Raw genomic sequence first — 20,300 nt, forward strand, 5'->3', positions numbered from 1 at the left:
CGGCTTTGACCACAGTTTGGAACTACCAGTCTTGAGCCAATCTATGGCACCAAAGGAATCTGTGTTGTAGCTGCTAGGAGACCGGCCAGAAGTGGTCAAAGTGCAAATACAGCTTTTCCATAAACCTCCGGCCCTTCCCATGCCAATAAATGGCTTCAGATTTGTGAGTAGGCTGACAGCTTGCATTACTTGTATAAAATGACAGAAAATATTTTCCTTTTTGAGAAGAAAACTTCTAAGAGTTCAACAATATGCACATAAGATCTTTACAAGCATCACATAACAAACCAAATCTCTTACCTTCGTCTGGCCCCTGAGCTCCCAAAACAGATGCCGTCGTTGACATGAAAGAGAAGTTAAAACAAACAAACAAAAGTTAGTTTAGAAGACTTTTATTGAAAGGTAAAATAATAAACATTATGTAAATTCACAGTAAGAATATAAAATACTACCTTTGAAGCCACGTAGTAATTTAAAGGATAAATGAATGTCTATTAGCTAGTAAGATAGGCTGCTAATCATAGACAACTTGTGTCTCTCCGGTAGAAGGAGGACTGAGCACAGATAATTACAACAGTCCTAATATTTCTGCCTTATAGATTTAGCTTTTATCTTTGTGTATGCCTTATAAATATATATTTTTTAATCTTTTACTTTTTTATCATCTGGTTTCAGTTCCAAGTATTTTTCTCTGCTTTGAAAAAGCAACAGATTACCCTCTTATCTGTTCAGGCCCTTCCACAAAACAATGAATTCTATTCTGGCCAAGGAAAAAAGGCAAAATTAAAGAAACCACTAATTTCTTGCCAGTGAGTTAACCCAGCTGAGTATCCCCCATCCAAAATGCCTGAAGTGTTTTGGGTTTCAAACATTTTCTGAATTTGGGAATACTTGCATTATGCTTAACAGTTGCGCATCCCAAATCAGAAAATCCAAACTCCAAAAAGCTCCAATGACTATTTTGTTTGAGTGTCACATGGGTACTCAAGAAGTTCCAAATTCTGGAGCATTTTGGATTTTCTATGTGGAATGCTCAACCTGTACTTACTGAATTACTCACTACTTATTCCTCTCTGCACACATAAGCACTTCTAACCAACCTCCCACCTTCCTCCCACTGAAACTGCCACTTACTGACATCTCATCAGGAGACAGGAAAATAACTCAATGTATACAACCAGTGTAATCCTGAGATAGTTTCAAACTTACAGAAAAGTGGTAAAAAGTACAAAGAATGCCCAAAGACCTTCCCCCCGCAATTGTTAACACTGCTATGACTGCTTTTCTCCTTCTCCTTCCCTTTCCCCCCAGGATTTATATGAATAAATACACATACACACACACACACACACACACACATACACACATATATATATATACACATATAATTTTTTTTTTTTCCTGAACCATTTGAGGGTAAGTTGCAGACATGCCTGTTTTAACAATCCGGGTGTCAGTCATGGGTTCATGGTTTCTGTTTCCGGTTGGGCCAGTAAAGCCCCTTCCTCATCCCCCTTTTCCGCTTATCACTAGAGATAGAAACTAAAGACCACAGCTTCAGGCTGCTAAAAGCCTAAAACAAAACAGAACAACAACACAACAAACTAAGGCAGGTCGGACAAGCTTTTCTAAACTTCCTAAAAACGATGATGTTCACTCACATAATAACAGGTCAATACTGAAATCAGACAATTTAAGAATAAAGGAAAGTAGTTTTGAAACTGGAATAAAATAGGAACAATAATAATTGGCCCTTCTCAGAGGATCAAAACTCAACTTTCAGGGCCTGAAATCTGAAAGGAAACTGTACATAAAAATGTTTGCTTCCAATTGTCTTCAACCATCTCTTTGTTGCTTTGTCTCCTAAGATTTTCTTCTAAAAGAAATTTAATACTTATTTGTATCAAATGATTTCAGACAAGAACATTAAAACATCACAGAAAGTCTAGCAAATGAGTGATACCTGTTTAAGAGATTTTGGAGTAATATCCAACGTGGCTAATACATAAAAGAAAATAATTTCTCTGGAATAACAGATGTGGAAGAACTTCCTGACAAAAAGACTTCTGAAATGCTTATACACTACTGGCAGAAATTTAAATTAGTACAACCTCTATGGAAAATAGTATGCAGGGTTTTTTTGTGGGTTTTTTTTTTTTTAAGAGAGTTTTCACTCTTGTGGCCCAGGCTGGAGTACAGTGGTGCGTTCTTGGCTCACTGCAACCTTGTTCAAGTGATTCTCCAGCCTCAACCTCCCAAGTAGCTGGGATTACAGGGCCATACCACCACATCAGCTAATTTTTTGTATTTTTAGTAGAGATGAAGTTTCACCATGTTGGCCACGCCGGTCTCGAACTCCTGACCTCAAGTGATCCGCCTGCCTCGGCCTCCCAAAGTGCTGGGATTACAGGCGTGAACCATGGCACCCAGGCAGAGATTTCTTAAGGAACTAAAAGTAGATCAACCATTTGATCCAGCAATCCCACTATGGGTATGCACCCAAAGGAAAGTAAGTCACTACGTGAAAAAGACACGTTTATTCTAACACAATTCCAGATTGCAAAGACCTGGAACCAACCTAAGTGCCCACTGACCAATAAGTGGATAAAGAAAATGTGGTATATATATGCCATAGACTACTACTCAGTTGTAAAAAGGAATGAATTCTTGTATTTTGCAGCACCTTGGATGGAGCTGGAGGCCACTATTCTGAATGAAGTAACTCAGGAATGAAAAACCAAATATTGCATGTTCTTACCAATAAGTGGGAGTTAAGCTATGAGCATGCAGAGGCATACAGAGTGATATAATGGACTTTGGAGACTCAGAAGAGGGGGAGTGGGAGGGGTGAAGGATAAAAAGATTACATATTGGGTACAATGTACACTACTTACGTGAGGGGTACACTAAAATCTCCGAAGTCCCTGTTGTATAACTCATCCACGTAACCAAAAACCACTTGTACCCTAAAGCTATCAAAATATAAAAATTTTTTTTAAATAAAGTTTTTGAAAATTAAAAAAAAAAAAGACTTCTGAAATGCTAGAGAGGTTACTGACATGCTATCATCTTTTCATTGTCTTTATAAGCAAAGCAGTTTCTCATCAATTGCAGGTGGCTTGTTATAAACCTAGAGGGAGGTAAGAAGAGAATTCAACACGGATGAAAGGCCCCACTTTAGGCGAGGTGCACTGCATGCTACATGACTCCATTCTCACGAGAACTTTGCAAGATACTATTAGGATTCCAGTTTTACAGATGCAAAAAATAAGGCTCAGAAAAGTCAACCCATCTAGCACATACTACAGAGGCTGAACATCCCTGATCTGAAAATCCAAAATGTGAAATGGTCCAAAAATCTGAAACATTTTGAGCACCAACATGATGCTCAAAAGGTCATGTTCAAAGGAGATGATCATTGCCTAAGTATAATGCAAATATTCCAAAATTAAAAAAAAAAATCAAAATCCAAAACACTTCCCAAGCATTTTGGATAAGGGATACTCAACCTGTAATAAGCAGGATGGATCTGGGATTCAAAACCAGGTCTTCTGACTCCCAAAGTCCACGTTCTTGCCCACACTGATCAAAACACTCTCAACTTAACAATCTATGAATCACACATTAACCACTGGTCCTGCTAACATGTCCCAATGTATTAATTTCTCCCATTCTAATGATTACCTAATAAAAGGTTAGCGCTTGGTGCTTATGCTAGAGTATATTTATTATTCATTTTATTTATAGAAACTTCAAAGTGTCTTTTCTGAGGGGAAAAACATATATTCAGTATGATATTTCAAGTTTAAATAAAATGTTTTCATACAAAAATATCAACTCTTCCTAAGAGATAAACAACAACTATGAAATTCAATACCATATGACACATAGCAGAAGAATCCATGGAACTAACCTGAATTCACATCATAATAAAAACAGAAACAAACCAGTAAATTAATTACAGAGCTAAGTTTGCAGCTAAGGATTCTGGTAGCTACGACAGTAAAGCTCAAATGACCTACACAGGCATGGGACACCCAAAGATGTAATTACAACCCTGTACAAAAATAAATAAGTAAATTAATTAAACAAAACCTTGTCAAAGTGTAGCTGCAATTCAATACAGCCATGTCTCACTCATCCCAAGATCCCTTAATTAGAAACCTCAACTATCCAGATCACTGTGGAGATTCAGGAAGCAAAAGCAGCTGCTGACCAATCTAGAGAAATGCCTCAAAGTACAAGCACTGAAGCTGTAATTTCTCAGCTGAGTTGAATTATTTTTGTTGTTGTTGTCGCTTAACTTCATTTTGAAATACTTTCAGGCTTACAAAAAGCTCCAAAAATAGTACAAAAAATTCCTGTACACCCTTCTCCAAGCTTCCTCAAATGTTAACCACCAAATGTTTCTTATATCACCACAGCTACAATGACCAAAACCAAGAAATTAACCATCAACACAGTTTGTTAAATAACCTATAGACAACCTCCTCCAAATTTTGCCAGCTACCTCCACTAATGGCCTTTTTTTGGCCCAAGACCTTGTGTTACATATACTTGTCATGTCTCCTCCAACCTGGGGCAGTTTGTCTCTCATGACCTTGACACTTGAAGAGGACCGGCCATTTATTTTGTAGAATGTCCCTCAATTTGGGTTTACCTAATACCTCCTCCTGACTAAATCCAGATTGTGCATTTTGGCAAGCCTACCACAGAAGTAAATTCACCCTCCTTGGTGCATTATACCATGAGGCATATGTGGTACATGTGCCATTACTGATCATGTTAATTCTGATCACTTGGTCAAGGCTGGATCTATGAGGTTTCCCACAGTAAAACTACTATTTTTCCCTTTGTAACTAGTAAGAATTATGTGGGGGATAAACTTTGAGACTATGGAAACACTCTGTTTCTCATCATACTTCAACCTGCGAATGTTAGCACCCACTTGTAATTCTTGCCTGCAACAATTACTATCTCCCAAATAGTGACTGTTCAGTTACTGGAGACCTCCCCAGCCCAGGTAGATCATCACGGATGAATGTGCTTTTTTGGGAGCAGGCAGCTTGGGAAACAACAAACGATATGGCTGCATATCTGGGATAAAGACAATTATCTATGAATAAACTAACTTCCTCTTCCTTTTTACTGATCTGGCTTGGGGACTCGTGCTCACTTCTCATTGAAATAACAAATCACATCATACAAAGAAACCAAATTATATCTGTAATCTCTAGAATGCCAGAATACGAAGAATTTTATAAACTGATCACCTCTGAAATGCTATAATACTTCTGTCCATGACACACACAAAAATTGATATTGCGTCCAAAAGTAAACCACACAGTATTACATACGTGTAAAACAAAAAACAATGTCAGTAGAATGGAAAGTTATAGATCAATTACTGTTATCAACCACCAAAATCAAATACTGAATCCAAATCCCATCACCTCTTTTAATTCTAAAGGCTTGAGTTGCTGAAATCTTCACAACTGAAATATATGGAATCTCTGTTTCAACAAGACCCCACCCCAACCCGCTGTATAACAGATGTATACATCACAAAGAGCTTATTCTAATACAGCCATACTACGTCATGATACTGTTGCTTTTTTGAACTTAGCTGGCACTACCAGCAACCAAACAACAATCTGTGTGATGAGCATGACTTTTTTCTTTGTCACTCCTCCCTCAATGTACTTTCCACACACGGAATGAAGCCGAGCTGACTTGAAATTTAGAAAGTGACTACACTCACAATTTGCTTACTCCAGCCAACTCTCTGTAAGAAGTACAAATATCACAAAAAGCCCTGTTCGTTGTGTCCTCAATATCTAGAATTTTCCATCCACTTTTGAAGGATACATTCTAATAGCAACATTGATAAAATAGAGTATGACTGGAGAATAATAGCATTCAGGAAGCCGGGGGGATTTGAAAACTCTACCAGTGAAAGAAGTGGAAATGCCTGTAGCTGGAGCTGGTAAGATGAGAGGAAGACAGGCTACCCACCCTCGAAGCTGAGGGGACTCATACCTGGCAGGGGAGCTGACTTGTTTTAGGTCACTTCCAGGGCTGCATTCAGTAAAATCTACTGGGAAAAGCTGCCAGAAGTGGGATATCTATTTATTTTATCGTTGTTTTGAGACGCAGTCTTGCTCTGTCGCCCAGGCTGAAGGGCAGTGGCAAGATCCTGGTTCACTGTAACCTCTGCCTCCTGAGTTCAAGCGATTCTTCCGCCTCAGCCTCCCCAGTAGCTGGGACTACAGGCACACACCGTCACGCCCAGCTAATTTTTGTACTTTTAGTAGAGGCAGGGTTTCGCCATGTTGGCCAGGCTGTCTCGAACTCCTGACCTCAGATGATCTGCCTACCTCGGCCTCCCAAACTGCTGGGATTATAGGAAGTGGGTTATTTCTTTAGTGTAAGAATAATTAACACTGTTTCAAGAGACAGCCAGTTCCCCTAGTAGTGGAATGCCTAAGGGGAGAGCACAAAGCATCTGCTGGGAACTGGCACAAGGAATGTGAAGCTGCCTTGGATTCACTGTACAACTCTTTTCACTGACAATAAGAAAAGGAGCAGTGAGCCTTCAACATCCCTATTGGTGCCACCTGTGGACCACTCAGGCGTCATCTCCCCCAACACAGCCACCTCATTTCCCTGTACTCCATATACCTACACTTAAATAACGCCATTCCCCCAGCAACTCTGCTTGCTCAAGGCCCACCCACAAGAGAAAGGCTCAGATCACATTTCATCTCCCTCAAACATCCGTCCATATGAACCCTATACAAAAGTGATTTCCTTCCCCAATTCCTACATAAAGCCGAAACTGTTTCTACCGCTTATGTAGGACCACTTGGTTTGTCTCATGATAGAATAAACTTTTACATGTCATCTCGGCTACACCGTAAGCTTCTGAAAGACGAAGTGTTCTTCCTTTACGGGAATGTCCAACACAAGGCTTTTTGCTTATTCCACAAATATTTCTTAAGCTGTTCAGGTGATCTGGCCCCTGCCTCTATCTCCAACTACATCTTATACTGGTATTCCTTTCACCCCCATGGGACTGACCCAGGTAACCCATTTTTCAGTCTCAGGGCTTTCATACATGACTATTTCTGTCTTGGACTCTAGAGGCTAACTCCTATTCATTTATTAAACTTCATTTATTCATTTACTAAACTCATGATGATTAAATTTCTCAGTTTAATCATGAGTTCCCTAGATACTGTCTTTCTTAAACATCCTATGTTACTCTTGAAAAAGTACTATGGGGAGAATAAAACCACTTCCACCACCATCCTCTGTCTCTAAAATCATGCCCAAAACAATAAAGAAAACAATGTTTCCATGTTCAATGAAAAGTAGAGATATTTACAACTGAAACACATGACATTAAGACAGAAAACGCATCCACAAAATACAAGAAAAGACTGAAACTGAGTGGCGCCAATTACCCCAGAAGGTAGAAGGGGTGGGGACCTAGAAAAGGAAGGCTGTTTGGAAAGAGTAGTTAGACATCTCCTGTGTCCAATCTCAGGACAGTTGGTAGCTACCGGTAATTTACAGTCCTTGGAGAAAACTTTAAATGAAGAAAAAAGTTTGACAACCCCGTTCTATTAGAATCTTCCACCCACACAAACAACAACTGGTTGAGAACAGAGGGATATCCAAGCAATATGGCCACTGAACCACAACTAGTGTATTTCACAATCACAGGACTTTAGAAATATGAAGACTCTGATGTATAAATTCCGTAATTTCAAACTGTCATATGCTGGGATAGCATAATTCAAAGAATACACTCAGTATTAACTCAATGACTTGCAAATCACTTGTCTTTTCTCATCTGTCAAACACACCAGCCGAGTAAGTTTCATTTCATCGTCCACTTTCACTATAAGAAAGCCTAAATCTAGCCAGGTACAGCGGTGTGGGCCTATAGTCCAGCTACTCAGGAGGCTGAGGTGGGAGGATTGCTTGCATCCAGAAGTTCAGGACCAACACTGCAAGATCCCCATCTCTACAAAAATTCAAAAGAAAGGAAAAAAAAAAGTTTAAATCTGGCCAAAGAACACTGACTCATTTGCAGTGTTTTTTGTGAAGTATATTTCATGTCCCACATTCACAGGGTAATACATACTCATTTTAATCATGACAAATTCAAATAACTTCAAGGTATTCTATATACAGAGATTAGAATATATTATTGAGCTGAGGCCCTGGGGCCAGACATCTGGCCTTGGGAGACAGGCCAAAAAAAAAAGAAAAGGACAGATTATTAAGATATTCTTAGACTACAAGCAAAGAAAGCTTACAATTTTTATTTCTCTCAATATTTGTGCTTTTTAATTTAATCCCTATTTTCCATTGTGTTTCTTGATCAGATTAATACGACTGAATTTCTAATTGATTAGATTGATCCGGGGAAAGTGTTCACCGAATATGAAATTAACTAATTTCCCCCAGCCCTTCACCTTTTCTACACCTCTATCTCCAAACCAGAGGCCACACACTCAAGGTCTACAGGCCTGACTGGGCAAAGTGGCTCACACCTGTAATCTCAATATGTTGGGAGGCGAAGGCAGGAGAATCACGTCAGCCCAGGAGATGGAGGCTGTAGTGAGCTATGATCACATCACTGCACTCTAGCCTGGGTGACAGAGCAAGATCCTGCCACCAAAAAAATTTTTTTAAAAAAAGGTCCACAAGCATTTTGTTCGGGCCTCACTTCATTGATCAAAAGTAGAAAATTAGAAGATTTTACATTAGAAAATCTAAATTTTCAAATTCTCTTGAAAATTCAGAAGACTTGGAAACGCTAGGCTTAAGTTCCCACACCGCAGCAACAGGTAGATCTGAACCACTACCGCCTCCTACTAGGACCCTGCAGTTTCAAATTCCTCCTATTAAGAGAAAACAGAAAAAAGTTTTCTTTTCTTCAGACTTGAAGAAAAACACCAACTCACAAATTTATAGGAAAATAAAGAGAATACTTCCAAATCCAAGTCCTAAGAATCTAACAGAACCATCACAATTATGTCAGGACTACATTACAGATTCTATGCGCTCTATTAAATAATACAGTTTGCTTTAAAATTCCAAAACCTAATCCCAGCTAGGCTAAACAAGGAATCCCAAATTCAAATGCCCCTCGCAGCAGTAATGTCATTAGAATTAATAGCTATGAAATCAAATTAAACCTAAAGCCTTTGTCTTCACTATAACCAGCGGTAGGTCTAGAGTTTAGATCTAAGTTGGAAAGCTTGGGACTTCAAATTAAAAACAGGTTGGGTGCAGTGGCTCACACCTGTAATCCCAACACTTTGGGAGGCCGAGGTGAGAGGATCACTTGAACCCAGGAGTTCAAGACTAGCCTGAATAATATAGCAAACTCCATCTCTACAACAACAACAACAAAAAAATCTCAGTGTGGCATAGTGGCACAGACTTGTGGTTCTCAATACTTGGGAGGCTGAGCTGGGAGGATCTCCTGAACTGATGAATTTGCAGTTGCAGTGAGTTATGATTGTGCCACTGAACTCTAGTCGGGATAACAGAGCAAGACCCCACCTTTTTTTTTTTTTTTTTTTAAATAAAGAGGCTGGGGATGGGGGCATGCTGGCTCATGTCTGTAATCCCAGCACTTTGGGAGGCTGAGGCGGGAGGATCGCTTGAGCCCAGAGTTCCAGACCAGCTTGGCCAACATAGTGAGACCTCGTTTCTATGAAAAAATTGAAAAGAAAAAAAAAGGCATATGTGAAGTGCCTAGCACATGTATGTTGATACATGCTTGATAAATGTTAGATGTTATCATTATTGTGATTCTGTCTCACGATGCAATGTTTTGGGGTTAAGTCAGCCAATAGGTTGAGAGAAACTGAAATTTACTATAATTACTCTCCAAATTGATAGCTTAGCAAAGATTCCCTTTACTTCCTTGAGTGAAAATTCAGTTTCCAAAAGTTCCCCGACTACCTATTTCACTACTTACAAGGGAATAAACAGCTTAAGTAACCAAAGATGGCTTTATCCGTGTCCTAAGATATGGTTTTCACCTTGAAATGTCTCACAACCCCAACCTCCCTTTTTCCTTCTGATAGTCATTCAGCAAATATTTACAGAGTCTGCTGTGCCAAGCACTAATCTAAGCCCTGGAGAGACAGCCTGGAAAAACGGGACAAAAATCTTGCCCTGCAGGAGCTTAAATTATTAAAAATTGAATGAATGAATGAAAGTAAATACGTCATATAATAGGTGCTAAGGGAAAAAATAAAGCAGGGAAAGTGGACTGGGTGTGCAGAAGTGGAGGTAGGGTGGAAATTTTAAACACGGTGGTCAAGAGAAGCCTTGCTGGACCGGGCGGGCACAGTAGCTCAAGCCTGTAATTCCAGCACTTTGGGAGGCCAAGGCCGGCAGATCACGAGGTCAGAAGATCGAGAACATCCTGGTTAACACAGTGAAACCCCGTCTCTACTAAAAAAAAAAAAAAAAATTACAAAAAAATTTGCCGGGCGTGGTGACAGGCACCTGTAGTCCCAGCTACTCGGAAGGGTGAGGCAGGAGAATGGCATGAACCCAGGAGGCAGAGCTTGCAGTGAGCTGAGATCACGCCACTGAACTCAGCCTGGGCAACAGAGAGACTTTGTCTCAAAAAAAAAAAAAAAAAAAGAGAGGCTTTGCTGAACTGACATTTGATGGTGACCAAGTGGAAGCAAGGGAGCGGGCCACGTGGCTGGTGGGGCACAACACTGCCCTGCTTCATGCCCTCCTGGTTTACCACGCACCTTCCCAGCTGTGCTCTCACCCAAGCACACATCTAAACCACACACTGACCTGGTGGTCATAATTTGGCCTCAAACCCCTCAATGGCTCCCGACTCCCTCCCAGATGAAATTCTAACTCCTTAAGCAAGCAAGGCTCTTCACAGCACCACCACCCCCTAGCCTCAATCTCCTACACCCGTGCTTCTGCTTCCACTGAATTACTCTAAAAGCTCAGCAAGTCCTTCAGGCTCAGTCACTTCCGTCCTTTCGCTTACCAGGGTGCTTCCCCCTACTGTTCAGCCTGGTGATGGTCTACTTCTCCTTCAGAACAAAAGTGACCTTCTCTGTCCCCTACTAGGGACTCCTAAGTCCCTCGGGTCTTCTTTTCTAAGAAGTATCAAAGCTATATTGCCCTCTCTGCGACTGCGAGCTCCCTGAGGACACAGAAGGTGTTTCTTTCCTGGTGCCTGACATCATCTGGTGGGCACTCGATAATGCTTGTTGGACTCTGACATGAAATGGTGAGCTTGTCTAAACTGTTCAGTCCTGATTTATGTTGTCCCCATGCCTGCTATAGTTCTCCCAGTGTACTGATACTCATCCAAAAAAAAAAAAAAAAAAAGTTTTTTTAATGAATCAACAGATTCATTAATACACCTTTTTTTATCCAAAGAATGGAATTCCACATATCAACTATTCAGAATATACTTGAATCAAAAGCAAAAAAAAATGCTTTCAGAGATGGAGAAAAACAGAAGCCATGCTTTCCTCCATAGAAGAGGCCAGGTATATGCTTAATTTAAGGTTACAGACCAGAAGGGGTTGGCTCACCTGCTTCCAACAATCTTAGAGTTTTGGAGGAGTTTGAAGTGACGGCTTACTACTATAGAAGCCAACAGTTACTGCTCAAAAAATGAAGAGAGAAAGATGAACGAGGAAAGCATGACAGGCAGTCTGGGGCAGGCACCATATGAGGAGAGCCCTGAAGTATTAATTTCAACATTTCCTGAGAGGCTGCAGAACAGGCACAAGTCCTTGCCCTCAAGGAGCTGACAACGCCATAAGTCAGGTATCTCAACATTAGAAAAGCACGTTTATTTGCAATCCATCATGAAAAGGATGCTAAGCCATGATATTCCATTAATTTATTCTGATGGCAGAGAAATAAGAACTTAGAAAGCTTTAAATAAAAATCAGTTGAAATAACCAAAAATGTATCCTTTTTGGTGCTTAATAAGGTTGCTCATCAGTATCGCACAGTATTGACTCACCTAGCATATTACTTACTTGGTATAGGATAAAAGTAGTGCCATTTAAACATATTTGCATATATATTGATTGGCAATTACTTCTAAGGTGTAAGAAAGTGGTAACAGTCTATACACTTCACATGGAATAATGCTGCATCATAGTCACAAAAAAGATAAAATTGTTACATCTGTATAAATAAAATGAGATCCATGGTGGGCCTCAATGGGTCTGTGAATCCTTGCTACTGCTTTTTGGTTTTTTCTAGGCAGAGGAGTTATATAGCTTTCAGATTCTTGAAATAGTCTAGAGTCTATAACCCAAAAAAGATGAAGAAACAGTGCGCTAGAGACAATTCATGAAGAGCTATGGGGCTCCATGTCGTAGGTCAGCGTTGGCTTGGGAGAGACTGAATATTCAAATAGACAACGGGCAGATCGCACATGACCAGAGCTCTAATTCACAGCCTTAGTCATTGGCCCATGAGGGTGGGACCTTGGTGACTCTTAGCTTCCTTATTTTTTGCCCCTGCTTGCAACCCAGAATCAGTGAGAGAAAGTCAAGTATGCTCCCCACGACAAGCGCCTAAGATATCCACTTCTATAAGCCTGCTTCCAGCTCCCCCAGGCCACAGCCTCCTCTCAGAAAACCCTCGAAACTTTCCTTTTCTCCACTATAAAGTTTCCCACACCCCCACCTGCCTCTGTGCATCTGCCAAACGCAAGTGATGGTGGCCAACTCCCTTGCTGGAGTGCACTCTGGTTAACAGTCTGTTTGTTCTCATTTGCGTGGTCTTAGTTTATTTCCATAGGCTGGTTATCTAACACCTTAGATAAGTAGAGCCACTGAGGACCAAATGTAAATGTAAGACACCAACAGAATAGTAACATTAACTTGCAAGTTTACATTTCCACAATAAGGTAACTTCAAAAGACAATGAGAAAAGGAACTGCCAGAAGAGGAGGAAAACCAGGCGAGAGGCACCACTGGGAGGTGAGAGTTTGGATAGAGAAGGCACCATGGGCAGTAGTACCCAGGCTACAGAAAGAACAGGCTCATGGAAGACGAGAAGGCTCCCTACATCTGTCTCTCCGTTCTGATGTGGACTCAACCATATCTCACTTATTCTCTGCAGTTCACATAGCCATCCAAACTACCTAAGCCTCAGAAATCCAAGGAACAAGCTCCTGCCACCATCCTACAGTGGTCTGAGTCCAATGTCACAAAGGCCAGTGAAATGGGAGGTTAGCACAGCAGGCCTGGGTCTCTAGCTCCCAAAGACCAATTTTAAGAGCTGCTTTAATTACTCCTTGAGTTCATCTCCTGTGATTCTGTGTGATGATTCCTGACTCCCCTCTCCAGGCAGGGTGTGACTAAGCATATCTGTGTGACAGTCCCTTAAGGTGCTTCTGTTGCTTCACAGCTAACCAATGCGAAGTGGCACAAGCTTTGGACATACAACTAAAAGGTGAGCATCAAGTACACTCTGAACTAGTATCTAGGGCACAAAAAGATAGAGGGTGATCACTTGACAGGATCATTGGCTAGATGTGGTAGCTCATGCCTGTAATCCCAACACTTTGGGAGGCCGAGATGGGAGGATCGCTTTAGCCCAGGAGTTCAAGACTAGTCTGGGCAACAGAGTGAGATCCCACGTCTACAAAAAAACAAAACAAAAACAAAAAAAAATAGCTGGGTGTGGCGACACACACATCTGTATTCTCAGCTAGTCAGGAGACTGAGGCAGGAGGATCACTTGAGCCCAGTTGGTCAAGGCTGCAGTGAGCCATGACTGCACCACTGCGCTCCAGCTTAGGCAACAGATCCAGACCCTGTCTCAAAAAAAAAAAAAAAAAAAAGCAAAGCAAAGAAAAAGGATCCTTGATCCACCACATGAGAGCAGAGAAGTGGTGGGAAGAGTAGTTGGACCACCATGGATCAAGGAAGAAATAAGAAATATAATTAAAGAGAGAGGGTAATGGATGGAAGGGGATGGAATCTAAAAATATCTAAAATGAGTTGTAAAAGTTCACAGGATTGACATTCAGTATACCTTGTGCAAACTGCCCAGAACACTTGAATTCCAGATACCATTCCAGAGCACACAGTACAAATCTACTCACCAGAGAGAGGGCTACAGGCTTCACCGTTTCTAGAAATGACTTGAAGATGGAAGAACTGATTGTCTAGACACACCAGCAGGAACGTGTTCAGATCCTTTCTCAGATGAGATCACACCCAAACACACCCTACGCCACCTCCTTCCAGCCTTATTGGCCCCAAATAATAAGCCCGAGAAAGCATCTTCTTCCCAAGAGTTTATAGGGCTCCATCTTTCATTTAGTTTGATAGAAACAAGAAGTGTATGGCAGATGACATTTGTTTCAATATGAGAACCAACAAGGAAATACTTGGTTGTAAGATATTAAGATGGGATCCTGAGACTTTTTATTTCCATGGTGATTCAAAATAAAATAACATGAATGACCTTTTTGCTGGTCCTTTTCCTTTAACTTTTAGCCAAATTTACTTAACCCCCCTTGTGAATGAGAAATACCAAAGAATGTTTCAGAGAGTTTTCATCAGTATGAGCCACAAGTAGAGCACAAAGAGCACAAACGGGTTATAGGATAACAGGATTAATTTGTTTTCCCTTCAGCAACTGACATGCTAAACGCTGCTGCAGGAAAAGAGGTACCAGGTAAAGTGAGACCACCTGGCCAGGGCCTGCAGTTGTACGGTTTGTGTCCTTCACGGAAGCACCTGACCCAGAGGGGAGTGGGGGCTAAAGAGCAGCCCCTGCCACAATGGCCAGGCAGAAAAGGGCCACAGCCAAGAAGGGGCACAAAGAAAAAGGCACCATGTCCATAAAACTGAGACAGCTCAGAAGTGGTGCCTTTTTCTAATTAGTCTGGCTAGAGGGGTCACCTTCCTCTCATCTGCACAAAAACATCATTTACTGGTAAGAACCCTGGAGAGGGCATTGGCTTCCATGTATTGTTTGCCATGGGCATCAGACAAGGCATTTACCATAGGTGTGAAGCCCCAGCCATGATAGAACAACTGGGTCTAGCTCTCCTGCCATAAACAGCAAGGAAACTGGGCAAAAGACCTGAAGTGAATGTGTTCAAACAATGCACAACAGGCAGAGTAAAATGAGGATCCCTGAGAGGAGAACAAGGGAAGTGAGCCCTTCAACTGCTGAGGTTTTCTGCCTATAGACACTTTCCAGATCATGGACCAGGAAGGGGGAACCCAAGCCAGAACTTGGTGGACGGAACTGAGTAGACGGGGATTAGAGACCTGAGAAGCTGACGCAGTTACAGTCTGCTGGCCAGGGAGAAGGAAGCAATGCAGAGGGAGAACTTCCAGGAATCTGCTCGGGGGCCCTTCAGTCTTTGGCTGAGAAAACTGCACAAGCAGGAGGTGAGACACCAAGCAGCTAGAAAAATCACCAGGAAACAACTAGTACTGAAGAAGCATGTGTAAGCTGGACAATTCCCAGAGTTCACATGGGGCTTGGAGGCATGAGTTACAACCAGCCAGAGGAAAGATCTCCTTAAACACCAGGCAGCATTTGGTATAGAGCCCAGTATTGCTAATTGCCACAATTGCTAATTTCTAATTGCTTTGTTCTGTGATACACTTAGCATTATTTATATGTATTTTTTTTCTTAGTATATTTCCTCTGGGTCCAGGCAACCACTGATCTACTGTCTTTTTTCTGGACATTTCATATAAATTAGATTATAAAATATGTAGCTTTTCTACCTGGTGTCTTTCACTTAGCATGTTTTTGAGACTCATTCATGCACACCCAGCATGTTATCAGTACTTTATTCCTTTTTTATTGCGCATAGTATTTTGTTTATCCATTTACCAGCTGATAGGCAGTTAGGCTGTTTCTAGTGTGAAGCTATTATAAATACTGCTGCTTGGAACATTCAAGAATAAATCTTTCTATACACATTTGTTTTTATTTATCTTGAATAGATACCTAAAAGTAAAGCTGTTGGGTCACATAGTAAGTATGCTTACACCCAAAAGTATATTTAACTTTTTAGGAAATGGTAAAACAGTTTTCCAAAATGTATGTACCACTTTACATTCCCGTCAGCAAGACGTGAGAGTCACGGTTTGCTCCCCATCTTCACCAACACCCAGTGCAGCATTGTCTGTCGTTTTGATTACAGACATTCAAGTGGGAGTGTAGGGGCCTCTCAATGCAGTTTTAAACTTGCATTTCTCTAACAACAAATGATGCTGAGAATCTTCTAAAGATGTGTTTAGACTTCATTTTAGAGAAGAGAAAAATTTTCTCAATTGAGTTTCTCTCCACATTAGACTATTACAAAGATTAATTCCTATCCAAGTCCAAACTACTTCCTTAGCCCATTCACACTGATTTTTCTGTTCCATATCTATTCAGTCCTTTGACCTCTTCAACCACATTCGAGCTCCTTCATAGTCTTAGTGTAGACATTCATTATTATTTCCCTTGGGTAACTAAAAGTAGAACAGCTGGGTCATGTGGTAAGCATATATTTGAAAACTTCACAATTACTACTTGTTTTGTGGTCCAGATGCCCAAATTAATAATACATGTTAATTTATTTTGGGAAATTATATTTGATTTCTAATGTTCATACCAGATAACACACGTACCTGAGGCACTATGCTAAAGTAATCGCTATTCCTTTAGGTCTCAAGTCTCTAACTATTTAAGCATGTATAATCAGATGGCGCATGAATGTAACACTCCCAAGCAGCTAACAGTCTAGTTGATGAGACAAGAGGTAATTAGATAATTCAAGATATTAAACTGTCTTCATGACATGACACTATAAGAAACAGTACTCTACACTAAGAGTAAGCAGCCCTCGTTCAGTTTATGGTCTACCTTGAACATGGGTTTTAGGATCCTAGGTAGTCACTTAACCTCATTAAACCTCTCCGCTACTTCGGTAGTAAAGTGGGGTCACTACCTACATAACGTACTTCACACTGCTGTGCATCGTGGGGTGTAATGGAAAGAACATGGCTTGGGAGCTAGGCAGACTTGAATTCAAATCTAGATTCAATAAATGCTTGTGCTCTTACTGGAACCAAAAGCTATTCTAAGTGCATTTCACATATTATTTTCTCTAATTCTCACAATAACCCTACAGCATCTATCCTATTATCACCCACATTTTATAAATGAGGGAAGTGAGGCTTAAAGATTAAATAACTTTACTCAAGGTCCACAATTAAATACAGTCATGCATTGCTTAAGGAAGATGTTCTGGGAAATGCATGACGCGACAATTTTAACCTGTGCAAGCACCATACAGTGTATTTATACAAACACAGATGGTGCAGCCTACTATGCACACAGGCTGTATGGTATAGGCTATTGCTCCTAGGCTACAAACCCGTATAGTATTTTACTGGAGGCAAATGTAACACAATAGCAAGCATCTGTGTATCTAAACATAGAAAAGGGGCCAGGCACAGTGGCTTATGCCTGTAATCCTAGTACTTTGGGAGGCTGAGGCGGGTGGATCACCTGAGGTCAGGAGTTCGAAACGAGCCTGGCCAACATGGTGAAATCCTGTTTCTACTAAAAATACAAAAAAAAAAAAAATAGCCAGGTGTGGTGGCAGGCTTCTGTAATTCCCAAGTACTCGGGAGACTGGATGCAGCAGAATAGCTTGAAACGCGGCAGGCGGAGGTTGCAGTGAGCTGAGATTGCACCACTGTGCTCCAACCTGGAAGACAGAGCAAGACTCCGTCTCAAAAAAATTGAATAAAATTAAAATAAAATAAAGGTACAGTAAAAATAAGATACAAAAGATTTAAAAAATGGTACAGCTATCTAGGGCATTTACCATGAATGCAGTTTGCAGGACTGGCCATTGCATTGGGTGAGTTAGTGGGTGAGTGGTGAGTGAATGTGAAGGCCTAGGTCATGACCATACACTACTGTAGACTTCATTAACACTGTGCACTTAGGCTACACTAAATTTATTTTCAAAAATGTTTCCTTCTTTGATAAACTAACCAATCTTAGCTTACTGTAAAGTTTTTACTTTATAAACTTTAACTTTTTTAACTTTTTGATTCTTGTAATAACAGGTAAAAACACAAACACTACAGAGCTACACAAAAATATTTTCTTTCTTTATATCCTTATTCTAGAAGTTCTATATTTTTAGAACTTTTTAAAAAAACTTTTTAGATTGAAAATAAAACAAAACAAAAAAAAACCTAAGACACATACATTAGCCTAGGCCCACACAGGGTCAGAATCATCAGTATCACTGTCTCCCACCTCCACATCTTGTCCCCACCGGAAGGTCTTCAGGGGCAGTAACAAGCATGGAGCTGTCATCTCCTGTGATAACAATGCCTTCTTTTGTAGTACCTCCTGAAAGACCTGACTGAGGCTGTTTTACAATTAACCTTTTCAAAAATAGGTAGTAGGCATATACACTAAAATAACAATAAAAAGTCTAGTGTAGTAAATACAGAAACCAGTAACAGTCATTTATGATCGTTATCAAGTATTACATGCCATGCATAATTGTATGTGCTAGACTTTTATATAACTGGCAGTGCAGTAGGTTTGATTTCACCAACCTCACCATAAACACGTCAGTAATATATTGCACTACAACTTTACCAATGGCTGTGATGTCACTAAGTGACAGTAATTTTTCAGCTCTTTCATAATTTGACGGGACCACCTTCACGTGAGCAGTCCACTGTTGACTAAAATGTCATTATGGGGTGCATGACTGTGATACAGTGGTGATCCAAACCAAGGCAGAAGGAATATTTACCTCTAAATAATACTCTGCTGGAGAGACAAAATCAAAACTGTACAGGTCTTGTGACATCATAAGGACTGCATTTTCTCTCCAGGACCTGTTGCTCCAGTGGCTGCACGCTCCCTGCATGAGTTGCATATGTTTGTTTCCCTCCTTTTTCCCATCCTCATGAAGCCCTGTGTTCTGAGCAGGCGAACATCCTGGAGAAATGTGTTCCAGCCTCCAAGTAGAGGGAGTGTTATGTGAGGCAAGGGAAGGAAGACAGAGGGCAGAAAAGACTTTTCCAACCTACCTATTTTGGGGCAACACCTGGAGTAGGGAGGGAGGCATAGGAAATGTCTTAGAGAAGAGAAAAAAAACTAAATTCTTTATTTCATGTCTCAGGATCGATTGAACCAACTCTATAGAACAGTATGCGGACCAGGTGTGGTGGTTCATACCTATAATGCCAGCACTTTAGGAGGCTGAGGAGGGAGGATAGCTTGAGCTCAGGAGTTCAAGGACCAGTCTGAGCAACATAGGGAGACCCTGTCTTTACCAAAAACTTTTTAAAATTAGCAGGCATGATGGCATGCGCCTGTTGTCCCAGCTACTCAAGAGGCTGAGGCAGGAGGACTGCATGAACCTAGCAGCTCAAGGCTGCAGTGAGCCATGATGGCACCACTGCACTCCAGCCTGGACAAGGTGAGACCCTTTTAAATATGCCTTCCAAGTTTATGGTATTTGTCAACTAAGCTAAAAATGTTTTGTAGAAAACAATGGGAATCTTTGAATGCTTGAAGGACACAGAAAAAAGTGTTTTAAAGTATTAAAAGCTTTGAAAGCAAATTTATAATCTTGGTGGAAAAAAGTAAATGAGGACATGAATAGTAGTTTTAAAACTAAATTGTATACACATACAGGTAACTAGTATTGCCTATAGGAGGTATATCTGAAAATTTGTTTTGATCTTCACACATGGGTGTGTGTGCAGATAAACAGACAAAACACCCAATACTGATCACCTCTTTCCCAGAGGAGATAAAAGGAGACTTGCCTGAAAGAACTGTTCACCTGCTTGTTTAAAGTTGTTAAATTATGTTTGTCTCTATTTTTAATTGCTTTAATAATAATAATAGAGGCTACCTTTTTTAAACTGCTAAATGTCAAATACCTGGTACACTTTAATACACCAACCCTACAAAGTAGGTGTTATCCTCTCCACTTTATAGAGTAACAAAGAAAGCATATTACAAACAGGTTAAATAATTTGTTCAGTAATAAAGCTAGATTCAAACCTAGGTCTCTCATTCTAAAACCATGTACTAGGCTAGGCGCAGTGGCTGACGCCTGTAATCCTAACACTTTGGGAGGCCAAGGCAGGCAGATTACTTGAGGTCAGGAGTTCAAAACCAGCCTGGCCAACATGGTGAAACCCCACCTCTACTAAAAATACAAAAAACTTAGCTGAGCATGGTGGTGGGCA

General features: G+C 40.6%; 1 protein-coding gene across 2 annotated transcripts in view; it reads right to left on the bottom strand.

The window, feature by feature from the left end:
* Positions 1-20,300, bottom strand: part of KIF13B (kinesin family member 13B) — a 165,862-nt gene that overhangs the window by 130,832 nt on the left and 14,730 nt on the right. For both annotated transcript variants that reach the window (XM_026453976.1, XM_026453975.1), the window contains exon 2: positions 301-313. In XM_026453976.1, coding sequence (XP_026309761.1) covers positions 301-313 — 13 coding nt within the window. The remainder of the gene's footprint in view (positions 1-300; positions 314-20,300) is intronic.

This window comes from Piliocolobus tephrosceles, chromosome 7 (assembly GCF_002776525.5).
Source record: "Piliocolobus tephrosceles isolate RC106 chromosome 7, ASM277652v3, whole genome shotgun sequence".
Taxonomy (NCBI): Eukaryota; Metazoa; Chordata; class Mammalia; order Primates; family Cercopithecidae; genus Piliocolobus; species Piliocolobus tephrosceles.